We start from the raw sequence: 23,529 nt of genomic DNA on the forward strand, positions 1-23,529 counted from the left end.
TCACTCAACTAGTGCAGCAATGGGGCAAATTATTTCTATTAAATGTCAAGTAAGTGTGGTGTAGTCACATACTAGTAGCACAAAATGATGCTTGATGTCAAATAAATAACTTAATGGCTTGCCATACACCTGCTGCCCCCCCAAGGAAACAAACTACTGAGGACAGAACAGAAAGATCCTTCTGAACGGGCTGGAGAAGAATATGGGTTTGACTTTTGGTAACGCTTCCTTTTACAGTCCCCTAATTACTAAGTACTTACATGGTAATTACACAGTAAGTTAAGGTCTATTATTGTGTAATTAAAGTGTATAGTTGTAATAAGGTGTAATGATTGTGTAAAGCAGTATTTACTGGGAATGATGAATAAAATAAAAACTAGAACTGAACGCGAGTTACGTGGTAATAACTGTTTAAGAAGTCAGAAACAATAATCCACTTTAACTTACTATGTAATTACCATGTAAGTACTTAGTAATTAGGGGACTGTAAAAGGAAGCATTACCTGACTTATTCATATGAATAACACGTTTCATACGAGGAACAGGTCTAGCTGTTTCAGTGATGTACACATTTTTTATACATGATTTATAAATATGGGTACAAACCCGTATGTATACATGAAGACTGCACACTTAAAATGTGACATGGGGGGAAAACATACAGCAACTGCTTTGTGCACAAAAAATCACATTTACTATAAAATATATGCAATTAAATGTGTGTGGTCTATAAAATCAGTATATCAGTCAGAGGACTAGCCCATAATTTTCCATTGTTGCTGATAGTAAATGTGTTTTACGTTCTTTCTTAAACACACATTTTCTTTTTGAATTCACAGTCATGGCCAAACGTTTTGAGAATGACATAAATATTTGTTTTCACCAAGTTTGCTGCTTCCGTTTCTACGATGGCGATTCGCATTTAGTCTAGAAGGGTGTTGAATTGCAAAGACCTGTGCAATGAAAACAAACTTAATGCCAGAAATAGCATTTCCACTCCATTTCAAAGGATCTGCTGAAATATTCTGAATTCAATTGAATTTGTTGAACGGCAGCAAAGAAGCCACACCTCTCTGAGAAGAAAAGGTGAGTGCTAACATCAGTCCTGTCTCATCGAACATTAAAGCCAAGACCGTGCAGTTGTGTGGGGTTGAGAGTCAGCCACGAATAAAGGCTGATGCCAAAAGGCCCTCCAGCAGCAACGTACTCAAACCATCCAAGAACAGTCTGATGAAGGACAATGACTTTCCCAGCATGATGGAGCATCGGGCCATAAAAGTAAAAACTAGGTGGACATATTGGATATTATGGTGCATAAACATGATGCAACTGTTAATTAAAGCCACTGAAATTGATGAAGTGCTTGTATTCAATACAATCAACATTGTTACTATTTTTCTTCAATTATTCTCCAAGTGTTGGTGCTGCTGTAACAAGTGAATTTCCCCACTGTGGGATCAATAGTCTATTCTATTCTATTCTATTCTATTCTATTCTATCACAGAGGCAGAACACTTTGTGAAAACCAACATTTTTGGCCATGACTGTAGATCTGGAACTTAACTCATTGGTGCAACTCGTTCTATCTTTGCTTAGATACGATCTCTAATAGCAATACTAACATAAACCCTGATTTTAAAATGTTTCTAATTAATCTCAAGTGTCATTTCATTTAGCTAATCAATGTGGCTCTATCCTGCTTTACAAAAGTCCATCAAGTCGTCGTATAGGTGACAGCAGATCTGTTCTGCAGACGGGGAGCACACGCGTCTGCAGAGTCCTGACGGAGAACTAGCGAGCTGTGAGGTTAGCTGAGACCTCTGATAGCACTTGTGATGGGTTGTAAGGTGTGATGACACAGAAGACACAGCCTGCTTCCTGGAAAGCTTGCCTCATCTCCACCTAGGGGTCAAAAAGCAAACTGCATCAAAAAGAGTTGCTCGGACACCTCGGTCTACGCACCCAACAGGAACTATTCAGTAGGGCTGTGCGGAGTCAAATCATTCACTCATCCACAGAATGCGAATTAAGGTGCTTCAGCTGCAGCGTGCTCGTGATGACCCGGTCAGGCCCAGCAGAGACTAGTGATGTACATCTCTACCTGCCTCACGATTCGATCCGATTCCGATTATCTGCCTAACGATTCGATTTGAGTCTGAAATGCATCACGATTCTTCACACAAAAATTTTCATTACTTAATAAAAGCAGTAGAATAGTTTTCAATTTCTTTTTGATTTCGAAATCCCTGAAAAACAGAACATTCATCTATTCACTATAGTGAGCAATAATGTTTAAAGTGTGCTGCCTATAGTTACTTAAATAATATAAGAAATAATGTTTTCGGTAGAGCAGATTTAAGATAGAATATTACTGAACTTAAAAATAGTAAACAAATACTGTGTTAAGTGATTCTTTCACATCCAGGATCCCAAAACAGAAATTAGCCCAGACATCCGATTTAAATGTATCGGGTACGTCTTTGATTACTGGTAATGTTGGTCCTGTGTCCCTGTCCAATTGCTTCTAGGACAACGCAGCGCACATGTCATTGCAACTCTGCCCCCAGAAGTAATACCTCAAAATTTTATTGTCCTCGCATGGACATAGACCAGGGGTCGGCAACCTGTTCCCATCAAAGAGCCATTATTACCCGTTTCCCACAGTAAAGAAAACACCGCAGCAGCCGCGGCGTTGTGGGCGGGGCCTACCCTCAGACAGCAGCCGGTACCGGTCGCTCGTGTATGTCAAAATTATCTTTCATGAGTTGATAATCAATAAAACGATTTATATAAAGTGGATCCAGAAGTTGTAGCCCGTCTCTGCCTACAATATTTAGATATTTTTCACCCTGTTGGTGGTTTTACTGAGCAGGTGCCACTTTTGTCATACGTTTCTTTTAAAACATGTTTAGACTGTTCAGAATACAAATCCAGGCTCTGTCACGTTTGATTGTTGTAATTAAACTTTGTAGGCGGGGAAGGTCAGAAAAGGATCCGATCATTTTGTTTTTCCCTCATTTACAATGACGGAGATAACGGCGCAGTGCGCCTGGCTCTGGTGTTAATCAAGTTTAATTATATCTCTTTTCACAAGAAAACAGAACAGTTAAAAGCAGGGCTTGTGTTGACCGGATAGTTCCCGTATTTGACCGTTTATTTTGACGGAGAAAGAATAGAAAGAATTACCCCGACGCATGCAGACGAACTGACACTTTATTCGTTTCGCACATTGCAGATGTAGCTAAATCACTTGATTCCCATCTGAGCTGGACACTGCTCAGCGCAGCTCGCTGTCAGCGCGTACGTACGGCGCACAGTGAGCTGAAGATGGGGAGAGGAGCTTGGAGCACGTCGCAGAACCAGGGCGCATGCAGATTCCTCCGACTGAAGCGAGACTTGTCACTTAGAAAATGTTTCCTGATTATGAAACTTTGGCTGAATAGCGCTTGTTCCTGTCTCCAATGTGGCGACACATCCAGGATCTGAGGAGAGTCCCAGAATCTCACATCCTCGTCAGCTCATAAAGCGCCTATATGATTACGCACAAGCGTGACCCGTCAACCGGTCTCACAGTAAGACCGGGTTGGAGCTGTTCAGGTTTACGCAGACAATCTTTACATTTAGAATTGGCTTACAGATGTAAAATTAATGCAGTAAAATATAAAGCATTTTATTTAAATATCCATTCATTATTTTACAAACACAGAGAGCCGCATCAGATGGATGGAAGAGCCGCATGCGGCTCCACAGCTGCGGGTTGCCGACCCGCGACATAGACATGGGGAGAGAATCTCATTATGTCACGTTGCTGCATCGATGCGGAATCGTGCACGGCTGAATCGCGATGCATCTTAGAATCGATCATTTTTCCCACCTCTAGCAGAGACAGCAGGACCCAGAGAGTCTCGTGTTAGATTTCTGAGCTTAGCAACAGAAGGAAGGAGCGCCAACTAAACATAACTTGAAAATGTGGATGGCACACTTACAGCTGAGGGGAGAAACAGATTTGAAGAAGGAAAAATAAGAAAACCATTCTGAAATGCTTTACTTGCTTGTAAGAACAAATGCTGCTACCTGAGAGCAAATGCGTGATTATATGAAACATCTTAATATAAATTACAGCAAGTCTCCTCTAGATATCATGAATTTTGAAGCTACATCCACATGTATGTCCAATGTTAACTGATTTAATGGTGCATTCAAGTTTGAGAGTTGTTCCCATATTCCTGGTTCTAGTATTTCCTTGTATGTCTCATGGAGGGGGCCATCGACTAGCACACTGCTGCTAACCACTTAATCATTCTCCCTCTCCTGATAATAACTTTTTACTCTCTTTGACGTTGGATGTGCTACTACTAGTTTACCCGTTTAACTATAGATCCACTAGGATAAATACAATAAAGTTTATCTTTCACCAAATAGAATATTTACTAAGAAATCACAATGTAACCATAGCAACACTACTTGTCGTTGTGTGTGTGTGTGTGTGTGTGTGTGTGTGTGTGTGTGTGTGTGTGTGTGTGTGTGTGTGTGTGTGTGTGTGTGTGTGTGTGTGTGTGTGTGTGCGCTCTGTCTTCTCCATCCCCAGTGAGTCGTGGAGGATGGCTGCTTATACTGAGCCAGGATTCTCTGGAGGTTTCTTCCTGTTAAAAGGGGGTTTTCCTCTCCACTGTCGCTGCATGCTTGCTTAGTATGAGGATTGCTGTAAAGTCACTGACACTAGTTTGTTTGTTTGTTTATTAAGATCCCCATTAGCCACGGTTAAAACAGTTGCTATTCTTCCTAGGGTCATAACATCATCCAAAAATAATACATTATTCATGCATCAACTCTGGGCTCACAAACAAACAATCCTTTTCACCATACAATATAAATCTCCACTATAAGAGCACACCACATTCCACCAAAATAACACACATTTCCTGTAACATAAAACACTAATTCCTCCACACATACTGGACAACAAAACATAAAATTAATAAAACATAAAACTCATCTTCCTCAAACTCGTGTAAAAAGGGAATAAATAAATATCCGCAACCTCCTAGAAAAATCACTCCTTTGTAGCTGACCCCTCAAGAATTGTGGTAAACTATCCCATTCCACCATAGCTCTATACAATACTGACCTGTGTAGAAAATTAGTTCGACTAACTGGCAACAACAAGCAGCCATCAGCTTGACGCGTAGCATGTTGGTGAACATCTCTAAAAAATGTCAACTGATTTAAAAAATGTCTGGTGTCTGTGTATTTATAACATTCCTAATACATTTTACAAGTAAGTACTTTATTCTACTCCGTACACCCATCCATGCTAGAGCAGTATGCATGTCCTCACAACTGAACTATTTAAGACTAATCTAGCAGCCTTGTTCTGTGCGACCTTATTTAAGTTTGCTTCGGTAGTAGCAGCCCAGTCAGCGACTCGATGCCACCTGCTGGGTTCCTTATATAGGAAACTTTTACTGACTGGCTTACTGAACTGGCCTGGACTGGGATGTTTACTACGTGGAGGTCCTTGAGACGACTCTTGTCGTGATTTGGCGCTTTATAAATAAACTGGATTTAATTTAATTTTCAATTGAATTATGAGGTTTCGAACCCTCGTCTTCATACATGAACAGGTGTGTAAAGTTCACTGCGATGCAGGGCGGACTCACCAGTTTGTCCTGGTCCAGGATCAGACCTACCACAGCCCCCCCACTACCTGGTAATTTTACTGCTGAGCCAAACTGCAAGAATAAAAAGTATTTAATGAGCGTTCACACAGTTCTGCATGTACGCTGGGACATTAGTGAGAAAATCCCACAGTTTAAAAGAAAGAAGAGTGCGTGCTCTGTTCAGAGACAGTGGACCCTCTGAGCACCTACCTGTCTCGCCAGGTCAACCATCTTGAGATTCCCGGGACCCAGACAGCCGTCTGTGTAAACAGACCTGGGGGGTAGATTATAATCTGTATGTAGTTACATGCAGAATCAAATAAAATAGTGATTTTAAAACAATGTCATAAATATTTAGGTCAACTTAATCCCAAATCAAATCATACAGAAAATGATGAAATCCCCATTTGCTCACACATTATAAAATTAAATCCACATATTCATCATTTAACCCTTTCCTTCTGACTTGTGACAAATCCCGGCAATCTGGATTAACAGTTTGTTTTTGACAGAATGTGGAAGGTACCGTTGAAGGGACTGAAGCTCGTTTACGCTACAGGCACTTTCCCCCCTCATGTGCTTTCTTTATTGATTTTGTTCTGTTGTTGCTGCCATATTAGCCTTTTGCTTTCCTTATTTAAATCTCTTTGAGTAAAATTCACAGAACGGAAAAGACTTTCAGAAATGTGAGAAGATGAACTGTGCTGGGGCCAAAAAGAGGCCTCACCTTTAGATGAGAGTGAAAAACTATCAACTTCCTGTCATGACCCCCATCCTTCACCCTCCTCTGCCTCCTCACAATCAGCTTCCTCCACTTCACCTGCTCCTGACTCCTCAGCTCATCTCACACACCTGCTTCCCCTACTGTATATTCACCAGCACACCACCAGTTCCCTGCCAGATTATTACAGCCCTGCCAGTAATTCTCCAGCGATTCTCCCGGCCTGATTTTTGCCTCCGGACCTTGTTTTTCTCCTGACTCCTGCCTTGAACTCTGCCTGCCATTTCAACCTTCGCCTGTCCCCGACTCTGTCTCCAGCCTCGCCCTCCTCGGGTAACGCCACATCTAATAAATACTTTACTGTGTTTGGTGTCATCACGGGTCTTCCAAGTTCTGGTCGTGACACTTACAGATGTTTTTAAAGGCTTAGCTGGAAACAAATGGGCCTTTCTCGATGACCTTGAGGATGTTTTGACTCTCCTCCAAGAAGCTTCTTCACTTCTGAAGCTTGGGTTGTTTCAGCTCCTGCTTCACAACTGAAGAAGCTCTTTGGAGGAGGGACAGATTGTCTTCAAGGGAAACAAGTTCAGTGGTTTTCAACTAACCCTGCTAGATCATCCTTCCCTGGACGACTGACAGTCTACACAAACCTACAGGGGTCTTTAGAAATGAAAACTGGAGTATTTCAGTCCAATTTGCTGAAACATCAGTGCAGCAACTTTAAATGGTACTGAGTAAGGATGCAACGATACCACTTTTTACCAAACCGATACCGATACTTAGATCTGAGTACTCGCCAATGCCGATACTTCTACCACACAAAACGTGCTATGAATTGGAATACAGGTTTTATTCTCTTCTGTGAGACTGTGAGGTAGATAAAAAGTAAAATATATGAATAGAAATGATCACAAAACTACAATATTAGTGAACAGAAATGACAAGTTACAGCAAAGTCACTTTCAAGCAACTGCATTGGTATCGGTTAACTTTTACCGATTATATATACAAACTACTAAGTACTAGGGATGGTATCGGTGCGTCCCTAGTACTGAGTAGTTTGTATATAGCACTTGAATTACCACCAAAGAAGCTGACACTGATTAACACATGAATTGATATGATCCTCAAAATGCCTCCTTACCGCTGCCACACACACACACATACACACACGTCTGTCTTTCTATCATAATGAGGACCCTCCATTGACCCATTCATTTTTGTGATTTCACCATGCCTAACCCATACCCCAACCCTAACCATAACCAACACTGATCTATTCCTAACCTTAACTAAAAATTTATTCACACCAAACCTCTAACTGGTACAGTAAGCTTCTGGTAAGCTTAAAAAGTGAGGACCAAAAAAATGTCCTCACTTTTTAGGGAAAATGGTCAAAATGGTCCTCAGTATGTAGTATGTACAAGAACACACACACACACACACACACACACACACACACACACACACACACACACACACACACACACACACACACACACACACACACACACACAGAAAATACATTTTTACAACACTAGGTGTTCTAAAGCCCTAAACTACCTCCGCAGCTCAAAGTTCTCGTTCATTAGTTGTGCCAGACGGGTCCAGTCTCTGTCCTGGATGGCGGATCTAGTGTAAGAAAAAGCATCTGAATCAGAGCAAGCTGTAATGTCTGAAATACAACAAGAAGAAAAAAACACTGACTCATGTTTACAACTGCAGAAAATGTGATCTTTGGATGTAGTTCCATTTAAGTTTTGCTCAGGAGAGTCTGACTAATACTTACTTTGCCTGATCTGTGAGCTCAGAGAAAGACTTCATGGCCTCAACAACCTCGTGTTCACCTGGGGAAAGGCATGAAACAACGGAGCTCACATACCTATTTTATTCCATTTTAGTGCTTTTAAAGATAATAATAACGTGTTTTATTTCTAAGTGCTATTCAAGAAACACACACACACACGCACACACACACACACACACACACACACACACACACACACACACACATGGATGGATGGCCTTCAATGTGAGAAGGATTTTAAGCCAGTGGAGCTGCTGGAGGACAGGGCTGATATCATGACTTATTGAGTTGGAGAGATGATGCGTGCAGCAGAGTTCTGGACCAGTTGGAGCCTATGGTGGGGTGGAAGTGGAGATTGTGGTTTTAAGGACACGTACAGTTGGGTGTCATCAACAAAGCACTGCAAATGTTGAATTTCTGAAAGATATGACCAAGTAGAAGGAGGTAGATAATGAAGAGAAAGGGCCCTAGGACAGAACCTTGGGTCACACCTTTTGCAATTGGAGAGGGGTCAGATCTGAAGGGTTTGAGTTGTATGAATCGTGAACGGCCTAAGTAAGTGGAACCAGTCAAGTGGGAGATTGGAAATGCCATTAGGTGAGAGCCTGTCAAGAAGAACTGAATGAGAAAAAGCTGTTATGGATCAGGGAGGATGAGGATGGTAAGAAGGCTTGAGTCAGCAGCAGTCAGGAGATCATTAGTGATTTTTAAGAGCAGTTTCTGTACTGTAACAGGGGGGGAAACCAGACTGAAAGCACTCATAGAGACTGTTTAGTTCCAAGTGAGAGTGGAGTTGAGAGGCAACAACTTTCTCCAAAATTGGAAACGTGGCAATCTCAAGGCCCGTGGGCCAAATTAGGCTCGTCAAGTCATTTTACATAGCCTGCAAGTGCTTAAAATGCATGTAATTGCATCAGAAACATTAATAAATACTACTTATACTGGTCAGCAAATACAACTCCTCTGATGCGAGACTAGCAAAAATTACCCCGACGGACACTCCCATCTCAGCTGAGGCTCCTTCTACTTCCTTGGGACCATCATCATCCACAACCTCAAGTGGGAGATGTCCATCAGCTCCCTCATCAAAAAGGAACAGCAGAGGCTATTCTTCCTGCAGCAGCTGAGAAAACTCAGAACATCAACCATGATGAAGGTCCAGTTCTACATGACCATCAGTGATTCCATTCTCATTTCCTCCATCACTGTGTGGTACACCGGGGCGAGTACCGGGCAAAAGCACAGACTACAGTGTGGTGTGCATTCAGCTGAAAATGATTGGCTCTAATCTTCCATCAATTCACAATCTGCACACCTCCAGAACTTTTACTCCGTGATGTAAACGTTAACTCCTGCAGCGTAGAGGAAACATGTTAAATACGTCAACACGGTGGATTTAATAGAAGCTTTAAAGAACAAACTCTGGACGGTGTGAGGCGAGTTTGTCTCACTGCAGAAATAACAACACACACGGAGCGTCAGCAGTCACCAACACTCTTGTGTGTGTGTGTGTGTGTGTGTGTGTGTGTGTGTGTGTGTGTGTGTGTGTGTGTGTGTGTGTGTGTGTGTGTGTGTGTGTGTCAGAAGGCTGAACAATAACCTGTAGAATAATTAAAGTCATCATGCTAGAGCAGCTTCTCTGTGGCGGACCACACCAGCTTCTGCCACAATAAATAATAATAATAATAATAATAATAATAATAATAATAATAATAATAATAATAACATTTTAATTTCCTTTCTGAACTATTTCTGTTGAGTTTTAATGTTTAAATCTGTTAGGTTGTTACTGACAGCAGCTACGTTTAAGTTCCACTTCCTGTTCTGACTGAAGCTGCTGCAGCATGGAGGTGCAGTTCTCAGTCATCCTGGACATGATCATCCTGAGAGTTTTATCTGGAAACAGCTGGACGTTTCTGGACATGTTGGAGACATTTAGCCTCTCATCCCAGAGGCTTCTTCCAGACTTTGGTTGTGGTCAGAAACAAACACACTGGTTGTGCTGCAAGTCGTCTTCTTTTTGTCTCCAGAGCATGTTTGTGTCTGAATGAAGGTGATGTTGTTGTTCATAGAGTTAAAATTCATGTTGAAGTTCAGATTATTTCATCCAGTAGGACCTGTGGTTGGCTGGCTCGTGTAAAACATATCATGTCTTGAAAGAATCGGAATCGAAACAAGGAATTGGAATCGGAATCATTCAAAATCAAACGATGCCCAACCGCTGACCCCTCTCATCCTGGTCAAGGACTGTTTAAACCATTCTAGGACCGCTAGGACTTCTGAACACCACATAACCATTAGAACCATACAGAGCTGCACTGGTCACATTATGTTTCTTATGTTTATTATTCATAATCTTTCATGCAGCCTATTTTACCCTTGCTTCACTTCTATGTTTCCACCATTCTACTGAAACAAATTCCTTTTAATATGAGTCTTTCACATACTTGGCAATAAAACATGATTCTGATTGGCCCAACCTACTCTTAGCCACTCCAATGGTAGGCCTGCTGAGGCTACAATAGAGTGTGGCTAGACCTACTTGTAGAAAAAAGTATTTTCTATGGTTACTGCTATGGTTTGTCTAGATTTTAAACTTACAATGTGTAGTTTTTCTAACCCTGATCTCTGAGAATATCCATCAAAATGTTGTTAAAAATGTATAAAATGATGCCAAATCATTAAAAAATATTACCGGGTTTAAGGGGGTCTTGGGGAGGGTGGAAGTCTCTGGGCAACGCCATGTTTCTTTCTACGGAAGCCATGCATTTACCAGTTTGTAACAAACGGTTACAAAACTTTCACCTTTCATAGACGATGTGGTTTTGGACGTTTACCTCTTCACTCATTGCCAGTGATGAAAGGGAGTCTGACGTGCTTGACATGTCGCTGGAGGTTGTGCTCCCAGAGATTTTTGACCCAAATGGCCTAAAGGTCTTCCTCAAACACAAAAATGCTACTTTCTTGCAATGATTTAGGTATGCACCACCCCGTATGGCCAGGGAAAATACACATCGTCTGACATTTGCAAACATAATGGAACATTTTGTCTGTTACTCTAGGTAGCCTGGCTCTGGCCTTGCTTTCTGGTCAGCTGCTCCGAGTCGAGAATGTGCAGTTCATGCACAGAGGGGCTTGAGCAGAGGCGGAAGAGACTGTCAGAGGTAAAATATGCCAAATGGAGAGATTACCGGGCGGACCGAGATGGCAAATGTAGAGCATGATTTTAACCTTAAGAGGGCGCTACACTAACATTTTAGGGAAAAACTTTATATTTTAAATAAACTAAAATGTCAAAATAATGACTACACACACCTACATAACCATTAGGCACTCATTTATAGTATATCAACAAAAAAGGTGGTTTGGGGGTAACTTTCTCTTTACAGCATTGGTTGCCATTGACATGTGACTAAATTTGAAAGATCAGTTGCCTGTCTGAACATGGCCGTTGACCAGAATGTGTACCATTGAGCCAACGCTGTCGGATGTTGCTGTGGATTCGTCCGGAGTCACTGGGGTCGCTCAAATAGGCCAGCCAAAAGGGCGGAAGGCTGCTCATGTCCATGGACACATAGTTGCCTGAGAATGGACAGAAAAGACCTAGAAGTTACAGAAGAACTGAGAGAAGCTAGAACCTCTGTTTTGCACATGATCATTTTCATCTTCTACAGATGCTAGTACCGTGGCCTTGCTCATCCATAAGCAGCTTGCTAAAATCCATGTAGACTAAGCCTTCATAGACCTGCAAAGAGAAAAGGATGCAGGTTTTTACAGAAGTTCTCTGTGCATCATTTATCAGTAAGCAGCAGATTCAGGCGCTTCAAAGCTGAAGGACAGCAACCTTCCAAAGCGAAAGACGAGAGGCTGGAGTCAATGCAATGGGTCTTGTTCACGATGAGGGAAAGCTGAAGTGCAAGTTCGATAGGCGGGTTGGTGCTGCAGTGGTGCGGGCGTTGTACCGGTCTGTTGTGCTGAAGAGAGAGCGAGCCGGAAGGCCAGGGTGCCCGGCTGTGACCGTAGCGGTCTGAGGCTCCGCTTGTATTTTAACAGTTCATATTAAAGCTCCACGGGTAACCAGCATGACAGCTTCGCATGGAAGCCAGGTGGCCGTGAGGGTGGGCTACCCCGGAGCTCATTCTTAGCTTCTTGGGTTAGCTAAGTTAGCTAGTGGCTACATTGGTTCCATCCCAGTTGGAACTGTAGCAGCCCCACCCTCAGCTTCATCTCGTTTCCCATTTTTAAATTGTCTGGGTGTGACCAGATCTGTGACATGGCCAAAAAGGCGGTGGTGGGAACCTCCTATTGAGCTTTAAACCTGCCCCCCACAGAGCAGAGGGCGGGGCTTGTCCATCCTGTTTAAATGTTGATGCTCAGCGCTAAAATCTTTGACTTTAAAACATTTTGTGTTTCTGCATTAGACTTAATTAAAATGTATCTTATTTTCTTTGCTGTTACGTTGAATTAAAAACTTACTGAAGAGCCAAGAATAATTGAGTTGATCAAGACACTCATATTAAGCCTGCAGCGCTAAAGGGACATCTCAAAATACAATCACTGGCCACTTTATTGGGTACACCTTGCTGGTACCAGGTTGAACCCCCTCTTGCCTTCAGAACTGCCTTAGCCCACCGTGGCAATGATTCAACGAGGTACTGGAAACATTCCTCAGAGATTTTGGCTCATGTTGACAAGATGGCATCACACAATTGCTGCAGATCCATGATGCGAGTCTCCCGTTTCTCCGCATCCCAAAGCTGCTCTGTTGGATTGAGATCTGGTGACTGTGGAGAACATCGGAGTACAGTGAACTGATTGTTGTGTTCAAGTAACCAGTCTGAGATGATTCCAGCTTTATGACGTGGAGCATTATCCTGCTGGAAGTAGCCATCAGAAGATGGTACACTGTGGTCATAAAGGGATGGAAATGGTCAGCAACAATACTCGGCTAGGCTGTGGCGTTGCTACGATGATCAATTAGTGCTAAGGGTCCTAAAGTGTGCCAAGAAAATGTCCCCCACACCCTTACACCACCACCACCACCAGTCTGAACATTGATGCAGGGCAGGATGGATCCATGTTTTCATGTTGACGCCAACGGTTTCCTGTTCTTAGTTGACAGGAGTGGAATCTGGTGCGGTCTTCTGCTGCTGTAGCCCATCTGCCTCAAGGTTTGATGTGTTGTGTGTTCGGAGACGCTCTTCTGCCTACCTTGGTTGTAACGAGTGGCTATTTGAGTTACTGTTGCATTTCTATCAGCTCACACCAGTCTGACCGTTCTCCTCTTACCTCTGGTCTCAAAAAGGCATTTCCCCCCACATAACTGCTGCTCACTGGATGTTTCCCCTCTTTAGGACCATTCTCTGTAAACCCTAGAGATGGCTGAGTGTCAGCAGTTTCTGAAACACTCAGACCAGCCTGTCTGGCACCAAAAACCATGCCACGTTCAAAGTCACTGTCTTCCCCATTCTGAAGCTCGGTTTGAACAGCAGCAGATCGTCTGAACCATGTCAACATGCCCAAATGCATCGAGTTGCCACCATTGGCTGATTAATCATTTGTATTAATGAGCAGTCGGACAGGTGTACCCAATAAAGTGGCTTGTGTTGTTAAACACATAGCCTTGTCATCATAAATAAACCCCCCCCCCCCCCTCCCCCCAAAAAACCAATAATCGCTCAGAAGCCACCAGTGGATGCATGCTTACTGAGGAAGGCAGAGAAATGGTGAACATCTAACTGACCTGCACCACTCTGTCCTGCAGGCCTGCAGTGATGAACAGCTCATCAGTCTCCACGCTGAGAATGAAGTTGGCCCTGACTGGTTTAGGGAGGTCCTTCAGTGCAACAAACAATAAACTCAATGGTATCAATGACAGGAAAAAATAAGAAAACACAAGATTCTGCTCTGATAGCTTTAATAAATGACTCGTAGGAGTCACACGTACATCATCTGTGATGTTGTAGAACTTCATGAGACATTTGAGGGTGGCTGAGATGATGGCGCTGTGGGAGACATTTGAAGAGAAATCAGATGCTATGTTTTAGGTGATTATGAAGCAAATGAAAATCTTTTTTTTACCTGCTTCCAGCAAGGCCCTTAATGTAAAAGGATAGATTTGCATGAATGAAAAGTTTCATGTTATGATTTCGATTAAATCAATCACTTGTTTATTTTTTTATGTTCAAAATCTAAACGGATTCTCACCACTTGCCGAGGAATGTTGGTGTCGTACTTCAGGGTGAAGTTCTGCTTCGTCAAGGCAATGCTGCAAAAATAAAAGCCTAATTTTTACTTCTCAGCTCAGTTAAACATTTGCGTGCGTGCATTGACGGAAATTATTCTTGGAGACATCTTCATTGCCTGGAAAGTGTTCCAAAGCAATTCCCTCCCAGGACAACAGAGGTTGTAGCACTATTTTGTTTTGCCCTGCCACCCTGGCAGTCTTGCCTCTGGTCCATGATAGTGTATTTACTCATGTGTACTTCCATTTATTTTGTGCACTTTCTTTGCATAAATCCAGTCTGCTGTGCATATTTGTACTTCAAGTCGAAGATTTTTTCCATGAGATGCTCTTTGATCTGCCGCTAGATATCTTCAACCCTCGTTTTTTGTTGTTGTTTGTTTTAGGGGATTTTTGGGTGTGAGGGGTGCTGTTGACAAATTTAAAGGAAGTGGTATGCTCATCAATACACAAGCTTGCGCTCTCTCACACAGGTGGTCTGAATGGCAGAGGTGGTGCAGAGCGCTTGAATTCACATGGCGTGGCACGTCTCCGTACTGCCGCTGCCGGAGAAGTATAAACTAGGATTTATTATGTTGACAGGGACTTCAAGCACAATAAAGAACCAACAAAGTCAACTATATGGTGGGCCAAATCGTTAGTCTTAAGTGGAGAGCCAACTTCAGTCAACCATTTTAAAAAAGTTAGACTGTGGAATGATTTTCCATCGAATGTGTTGAACGTTCGTTTATTCAGCTTATAGACCCTTTTACTGCCTACATCATCAAAAGTTGCGCGCGCAGCCTGGCAACGAGAGTGAAGGCTTCCTCATTCACACTCGATACTAAAACAGCGTTTTAAACCCTTTGTTTTGAAGTTCTGAGCACGTAAACATGTCGGGTTGTTGCGTGTATGGATGCCAGAATCGCTTCTCTTCAAGCAGTGGACTGAAACTTTACAGAATTCCGAAGGGAGCACATCCATTTGAACATGCACATGCCTGAGATGTAACTGCAGCCTTTTCTGTTTTTCCCATCCTAACACAAAGCTCAACTCTGAATAAAATTGCTGCTGCGTGGCTGCAGCATGACCCAAGTCTGGATCATCAAAATGACAGAATTAAACAAATTTATACGCTTTATTTCATGATTCAAATTAACATTTCATTCTAATTCATCTGTATTTTCCCACTGCATATTAGTATAAACTGTATTTCTCTAAAATGAACATGATTGTACTCTGAGCACGCTAAAAAAGAAACCTATGCTATACTCACCCTGCCATGCAGGTACAGTTGGCTGTGAAGACGTAGTTCTCTGGTTTGTTTACTACGACCCAAGCCTCGTACATAGCAGTCTTGTGTCCTTGTCTTTGGCTAGGAAGGACTCCTGCCTTCAAGACGCAATTACTCAGAGTCTATGTCGTGATATTTTACTTTCTGTACGTGGCCACAGACAACATAGTTGTATGCATCTAACCATTTGTATGCCCGTAGCTTCTCACATGTGTACTTACTGGGCCTCTCCACTAAAAACGTATATATATCGGGCCACTGGACATCTGGCCACGCACCTACATCTTCCACCCATTCCGTAATGCCACAGGGATCCGGGAGTCTGTTGCCATTCGTTAAAGTGAGTTTAATAATATAACATTCAAGAGTTGCCGGTGATAACCCCGCAGCGTAGCTTGATAAAGCCTGACACAACGCCATTCTCTGTTGCCAAGCTGCGCGCGCATTCTCGCCGACGTCATTATTGTTTACAAACAGTAAAAGGGTCTATTTGCAGTGGTCTGTAGTAGCTATGGATGCATTGTAAGACTTGTCGGGGGAGAGGGGGTGTCTAAGATGTGCCTGAATCAGGAAGAACAAATCAGCTGGAGGAGAAGGTAATTTCAGATGTCAGATTTTGGATTCTTATTTCCTGATATTTGGACATCTTTCCTCTGATTGGATAACAGCAACACAACTCCATTGACTCTGCTCTGTGACATGGATGTTTTATCTCCACAAATAACACAAGCCTGGAGGAGCTCTGCTGTGTGGTGGAGCTGCTAATGTGATTGGTTAGCTTCTACTAGCAGAGATGTTCTCTGATGTTTTCTGGACGCTAAACCAACAACAGCCTTCCCCGTCGTGAGTCCAGATGGGAGAGTCCATGAATGTTAGTGACAGAGTGATGTAGCTCTGTCAGGATTTTCTAATACGACCCCGGTCAGTCTTAAGTGTGCATCCACTAGGTGACTTCATGTACATGTCAAAGAGATAACTCAACTGGAAAGGCGTCTGCCTAACACACTGGGGACCCGGATTCAAATCCAGGCAGGGACATATGAGTCTTCTACTCAGATGGCATATGGAAATGTTTTTTTATTCCACTAATGATATTTTATTACAGTAACGATATATTTTATTTTACAGTAGAACAGTGATAAGAAGCCTAAATTTTAATTATTAAATGTCCAAATGAGATGATGTCACGGCCAGAAAAGACGGTTCAACTTTCATTTTGGAACTATTTTACAACCATGATAGCCCGGCCCGCCAGACTCCTCCTCTGTTTAATTCTGCACAGAGAAAGGGTCTGGTAACTCTCCTATTCAAATAGCCCCGCCCCCTGAGAATTCTAACCGAGCCAATCAGCTCTGAGCAGCGTACATCACACACCACAACGCCGAGTTTGTCATAAACATGGCGACTGAAGCGCAATTCGCTGTGGCTCTTTCCTCTGCTCTAAATGACTTGCATGTCTTGAAAACAACAAGTAGAAGCACTAAAAGCCGTTATTTTTGAGCTGCCTAGTGCCGCCCCTCATGTGCCTCTCTGCCTGTGAGTTCCCAGACTCTTTCTGTGCGCAGAATTAAACAGAGAACGAGTCTGGCAGGCCAGGCTACAACCATGACGGACCGTGAGAGCGGAGGTGGGGGTCAGGGGTTGCTGTGCTTCGTCTCTCATCAGTATCAGCGGAAGGGGGCCCGCAGTTCGTTTGGCTGCTGTAATGTGATGAAGGAGGCATTCTCCCCTCTAACAGCTGTTCTGTTTGACACAGTGCCAGAGTGCATGAAACAGCCTCAAGGTCATGCATTCACTCCTAATGTTTACGTTCCAGCAGTGAAGACAGAAGAAAGAAGAATGAACTCTTTTCTTTTAATTAACCAAAGAACTCTATTTTAATAAAGCTAATCAAAACAACTGTTGGTCAATAATAACCATGTGACCGATCTGTGAAATCACAATGTTATCATTAATGTTTAATAAGGAAATGACATATTGTAGCAACACGTTCTCACTCCCAGCGCGTCAAAAACAAACGCTTGGTCAGCCACCCTCCAAGTCAGACCCCTGACGCCAAAAGTGCCCTTTATCGTTACTTATGTGCGAAAAGGGGTTTTCCCCTTATTTGACCGCAGATCCCAATGCAGCGTTACACTGACGCGATGGGATGTCCGCAGCCAGGGCACCAAACAAGCTCATTGTACCTCACCTTAACCTTATCCTCTTATTTAACCTTCCCCTCACCCCTATCCTAACCTTAACCATCTTGCCAGCGAACATGTTAGTGATGTGTCGGTCGCTCTAAAAGCCGGCTCTATGAAGTGAACGGCGGGAGCCGCCTCGTGATTGGTCGAGTTTGGACCGAGCCAACGCGAGGGGGAGGTTTCAACTACCACGGTGGAGGTTAAAAGTAGAGGGTATGTGTAACCTCCCCCTCGCCAGATGGTATGTTCTAACGTTCCCCTTGGGCGGCAAATACAGAAATTCACAGTCAGACTCTGACTGTCAAAGTCAGAATGCATGGGAAACAAACGCTTGATCACAGTGAGAGTAACGTTTTAGGTAGCAAGAGGGTTAAGGTTAGGAAGAGGGTGAGGGGAAGGTTATATATAGCGAAACGTTAAGGTTTAGGTGCGGTTAAATGAGCTGGTTCGGTGCCGCATTTAAGGTTTAGGTGCGGTTAAATGAGCTGGTTCGGTGCCGCATCAGCGGATATCTAATCACGTCAGTTTTACGCTGCATTGGGATCTGCAGTTACAAAAGGGAAAACCCCTTTTCGCACATAAGTAACGAAAAAGGGCACTTTTGGCATCTGGGGTCTGACGTGGAGGGTGGCTGACCAAGCGTTTGTTTCCGACGCTTAGGGTGTGAGAACGTGTTGATTGTAGCCACTAGACAAGCTGATTCACAAGATAAATAATCATGACACATCCCGGTCGCAAAGTCCAATCAGAGCCTTCACATCTGAAGCGTGGCAGAGTCTCTATGGTGTTTGTCTAATCTGTCAGCTGGGATTCGTCCAGAAACGAAAACATCAAGGATTAATAAGTCAGAACAACGCCATTTTGAGTTCAGTCTTCAGCCAGCTCTCAAAATCATCTGATGTTCATCATTGCTAAGTGGAGTACGGACCGGCTATATGTACTTTTTACTTTTAAGCTGAGAACTGCCAAGCTGGGAAAATCCTGTTGTTACCAACAAAACAACGGTTCCTTCAGAATAAAAGCTGAACTCGCTGACCCAAAGGGGGGTCCCTTTGACGCTGTGAAACACCTGTCGCTTTTTACCTGGAGGCTATCCATAGACTGGCTTGTCGTGCTGTCGACGCTGTTTCGTTCGGCTCCAGTACCAGAGGAGGGTCCGTGGACCTGGCAGCCTGATCTAAGACGGGAGTCCCTGACGGGTAAAGTAGAATGGCACAGATAGCGTCTCGTCTTTTCTGACCAAGGTTCAAACGTCGATCAGTTAGGAGCAAAACAACATCTCCCACTCAGACTCGCTTCTCCAGAACGCGGAGGTTCTGAACTGACATCGCACCAACACACACTCCACCTCATTCCATTCCATTTGCATCCATCACTAGAGAGTTGGTCTTGTTAATTGTTTAAAATAATTTAGATAATAAATTTTTCTTAAACGTTGGAGTTCTTCTCTTGTCTCTCAGTTCATGCAAAGTGTGTTTTAAATTTCCCTGTAATAAAAAGAACACTCTTCTGATTTTAAAAGCCCAGTGTCCAGAGATGGGACCCATGCCAGGTATGGATGATTAATATCTCTGGTCATTTATTAAATTGTGATACCCTTCATTTCCATTACACTGCCGTGCGTTGTCCGGAACGGGGGGGGGGGGTCGGGACCACACTTAGCCTGGCTGATGACCAAGAAAAGCCTGGCAGCTGCCAAGCTTATGGCACTGGGGGAAACCCTGCCCTTTATGCACATATTCTTCTCGCAAAACTGGCAGAAATCACCCATAGACATGGTAATTGCTGCGTGAGTGAATGAATGAAGCTTGAGCAAGTTGTTGTTGTTTTCCAGGCACACGTAGTAAGCGTCATTTGAGTTACTGTGATTGGCTAAAGACAAATATGGTAGCCAGTGCCAGTCGGGCACTACCTTGCGCGTCCTCCAATCAGCTCAAAACATTCTACCAGATGTCCCTCCCTCTTTCGGACGATTTCTGCTGCAGAGATGCCAGATCGAAATGTGTAGACTCAACAGGGAGCAGAGCTAAAGAGAGATCTGGCTGCTGCCAGGTTAAGCTACCAGAGTCCCCAAAAGAAAAAGAAAAACATTTGATGTCACAAACAAAAGATGTTTGGACCTAGAAAACGGTGACTGGTGTATAGCACCATCTCATTCCCAGCAGTGTCCGGTTCCGGCAGAGTGAGTGCTCCATTCCGGTGCTTGCAGATTCACCGTAGCAGTGGCCTTGATTTAGATTTAGAATTACATTTTTAAAGTGAACCAAAATATGTTTGTAAGCAGGTAAAGACCGATGATGTTCATGCAAACAGTAATTTACCAGCAAGAGGTCAGAAAGTTTTCGTTTCCTAAGACCATTACTTTCATTGCGGTAATATATTGATCAAAGCTGATGCACATATGCAATACGTTGTGGAAATTACGGTACTCTCACCCTTGTTTGGAGCAGAATTGGTAGAACTTCTTACAAGTAGCCTGCAACAGGCGGAGACCTCCCAGATATCTGCAATGAGGAAGGAAAAAAGGTCATTTAAAATAGCTAAATATGACTCGCTGTCATGTGCCGGGGCGAGTGCTCCTCTCATTTTAGTTCCATCTTTGAGCTGCTGTGTTTCAGGAGAGGGAGGCTCCAGCTGCAGCTCATTAACAATCAGCGGGTCCAGCTATAAGAGGATGAGGAGAACAGATCTCGATGCCGGATGATTAACTACAACTTTGTGTCTCCAGGTTAACTAGTGATTTTGGGATTTTAGAAGCCTTGTGGAAATACTTGTGCTTACCTGTTCCCAGGATTTTTGGATCGTTTGTGGACCTTACCTTGACTCCTCAGGATCTTCTTGGACTTCTGAAGCTTCTGGAGCTTCTCTGGTTTTCCGGTGGCTCCTCTGATTGACTACTTGGACATTTCCACGATCCCGCTGGATTACTCACCTGTGCCTCATAAATCTCCTGGACGCAGCATTCACCGTTCTCCTCTCCTCCCTGCTGGCCCGCTCTCCTCGCGCCCCCTCTCCTGGACACCCCCTCTTGGATTCACCCCGGCACTCCACCTACCCATGCTGCGGTTCTGTTGCAATCCCCACTGGACCTTATCCAGTGCGCCCTCAGTTCCCGATTTTTTTAAATAAAATTCTTTAATTTTTCTAATTGACTCGTGAGTGGTGAATTGTGCATGTCTTGGGTTAAACTCGTCCTCAAAACCATGTCACTTGCACTGTCCAGTAAATTTAGCTTCTTACAAAGATTACTCACCCCTCCCTTCTGCTGATGCAGAACAGATCCTGAAGACTGCCAAACTCTGTGGGGTCATTGAGTGGATGAGGAACTAGACTCTATTAAAAAAAAGTTCTCATCAAGTAGCCAAAAACCATATTCCTTCTGCAAGTGGAAGAGGGTGCAAGTGTCGCTGGCTTACCAAAGCCTGGCTCTCCACCAGAGTTACTTCAGCCCAGAAGTTGGAGATAGTCATGGCAATGGTTTTCCCATTGAAGCCATCCGAAGGGTTTCCCATCAATCCAACCCTGTAAGTCATCAATATTAGAAAATTTGTGTCTACCATGGGTTTTTACACCTAAAGAACTAAAAACAATGTCAAGTTCAGTTACTTCTTACCTGGCATATGAGCGGCAAGTGATTGGTTTAGCTGAATTACCATGCTTCTTGGACGAGTAGTGAGCGAGCCACTTTGTGTAGTCCGACAGGCCCTAACACAGTAGTGTTAGAGGGAAAATCAAGCAATTAAAAGGACTGTTCACGTGTTATCTATATTTATGTATAATTAAGTTTGTTTTTGTTTACCATATCACACATAACATAATTTATGCTGCTGCCTTCTGTGAGCATCATCTGAAAATGTTTCACATTGATATCCTCTGGATCACACCAGGAGAAATAACAAGCACTAAGGTTACAGGGGGCACATGCAAAACTTCCTTTTTGTTTCCTTTTGTGTTGTCAGGTGAGCCCTGTTAGCTTAATCCAGAGAAAAAAATATGGACTCTAATACAGCTCTGACACAAAGGAAACTTTAAATGTTTATAATTCTACTTCTGATGGACCAGAACCATAAAGTTGTGAGTTTGCTGCTCGCCCCAGAGAGCAGAGACAACCAGAGGGAGAAACCATCGGCCAAAGCAGGGAGGTTGAGGAGAAGCAGCGGGGGGTAAGTTAACAATGCTAGCTTAAACTTGTGTGCTAGCATCACAATGTAGTACAGATTACTATCATGTAGACGATTAAAATAGTATCGGTCAGTTAATTTCATATTAATACTAATGAGCGTCTGTCAGCTGTCTTATACTCGTTAATATCTGTTCACGTAACGTAGTTTAGCTTAGAGAGAGGGAGAGAGAGACGGCTGTCATCCGGTTCTGGAGCTCATGCGGGCTTCTGGGAGCTGGATCCGACCCAGACACCAGCTCGACCGGCTCACTTGTATTTTTAAAAGCTGCATCTGTTGGTTGGTTCTGACCTGGTTCTGATGGTGATCTGAGCTCCAGAAATCTGCATTTAATTTTTTAAACCCCGCCAAGGGTCTCCAAGGCCCAGCGCGGACCTCCCTGACCCGGTACCGACCAATGTGGACTACAGAAGTTCGTCTTTTCAGCTGCAGAAACACCCTCAGGCACGGAGATAGAGGCTTATCTGGAAACCCGTGGACTCGATGTCCAGACAGGCTGGACTTGGTACAGCCTTCACACACTATAGTTTATCAACATGAACCCAATCCAACACTAGTAAACACCATCGCCATATATATAGGTAAACACACAAACTGACTGGATCACATGACCTCTACCCTAAAACTAGATTTTGCAGAAATGACTGCTTTAATGTGGCGTGGCATGGAGGCGATCAGCCTGTGGCACTGCTGAGGTGTTAAGGAGGCCCAGGACGCTTCGATAGCGTTCTTAAGCTCATCCAGAGTGTTGGGTCTTGCGTCTCTCAACTTTCTCTTCACAACATCCCACAGGTTCTCTACGGGGTTCAGGTCAGGAGAGTTGGCAGGCCAATTGAGCACAGTAATACCATGGTCAGTAAACCATTTACCAGTGGTGTTGGCACTGTGAGCAGGTGCCAGGTCGTGCTGAAAAATGAAATCTTCATCTCCATAAAGCTTTTCAGCAGATGGAAGCATGAAGTACTCCAACATCTCCTGATAGCTAGCTGCAGTGACCCTGCCCTTGATAAAACACAGTGGACCAACACCAGCAGCTGACATGGCACCCCAGACCATCACTGACTGTGGGTACCTGACACTGGACTTCAGGCATGTTGGCATTTCCCTCTGCCCAGTCTTCCTCCAGACTCTGGCACCTTGATTTCTGAATGACGTGCAAAATTTGCTTTCATCCAAAAAAGTATTTTGGACCACTGAGCAACAGTCCAGTGCTGCTTCTGTGTAGCCCAAGTCAGGTGCTTCTGTCGCTGTTTCTGGTTCAAAAGCGGCTTGACCTGGGGAATGCGGCACCTGTAGCCCATTTCCTGCACACGCCTGTACACGGTGGCTCTGGATGTTTCTACTCCAGACTCAGTCCACTGCTTCCGCAGGTCCCCCAAGGCCTGGAATCGGTCCTTCTCCACAATCTTCCTCAGGGTCCGGTCACCTCTTCTCGTTGTGCAGTGTTTTCTGCCACA

General features: G+C 43.6%; 1 protein-coding gene across 1 annotated transcript in view; it reads right to left on the minus strand.

Annotated features, from left to right (window-relative positions):
* Positions 1-554: 554 nt before the first annotated feature.
* Positions 555-23,529, minus strand: part of gkup (glucuronokinase with putative uridyl pyrophosphorylase) — a 44,443-nt gene continuing 21,468 nt past the window's right edge. Inside the window, exons 9-23 of the mRNA XM_015977329.3 lie at positions 21,505-21,596; positions 21,308-21,413; positions 21,145-21,224; positions 20,327-20,395; positions 14,396-14,456; positions 14,270-14,286; positions 14,136-14,193; positions 13,932-14,024; positions 11,873-11,933; positions 11,657-11,770; positions 8,171-8,228; positions 7,945-8,013; positions 5,871-5,934; positions 5,661-5,732; positions 555-1,902 (exon numbers count right to left, since the gene is read on the minus strand). Coding sequence (XP_015832815.3) covers positions 1,792-1,902; positions 5,661-5,732; positions 5,871-5,934; positions 7,945-8,013; positions 8,171-8,228; positions 11,657-11,770; positions 11,873-11,933; positions 13,932-14,024; positions 14,136-14,193; positions 14,270-14,286; positions 14,396-14,456; positions 20,327-20,395; positions 21,145-21,224; positions 21,308-21,413; positions 21,505-21,596 — 1,125 coding nt within the window. The 3' untranslated portion in view covers positions 555-1,791. The remainder of the gene's footprint in view (positions 1,903-5,660; positions 5,733-5,870; positions 5,935-7,944; positions 8,014-8,170; positions 8,229-11,656; positions 11,771-11,872; positions 11,934-13,931; positions 14,025-14,135; positions 14,194-14,269; positions 14,287-14,395; positions 14,457-20,326; positions 20,396-21,144; positions 21,225-21,307; positions 21,414-21,504; positions 21,597-23,529) is intronic.

This window comes from Nothobranchius furzeri, chromosome 13, assembly GCF_043380555.1.
Source record: "Nothobranchius furzeri strain GRZ-AD chromosome 13, NfurGRZ-RIMD1, whole genome shotgun sequence".
NCBI classification, from domain to species: domain Eukaryota; kingdom Metazoa; phylum Chordata; class Actinopteri; order Cyprinodontiformes; family Nothobranchiidae; genus Nothobranchius; species Nothobranchius furzeri.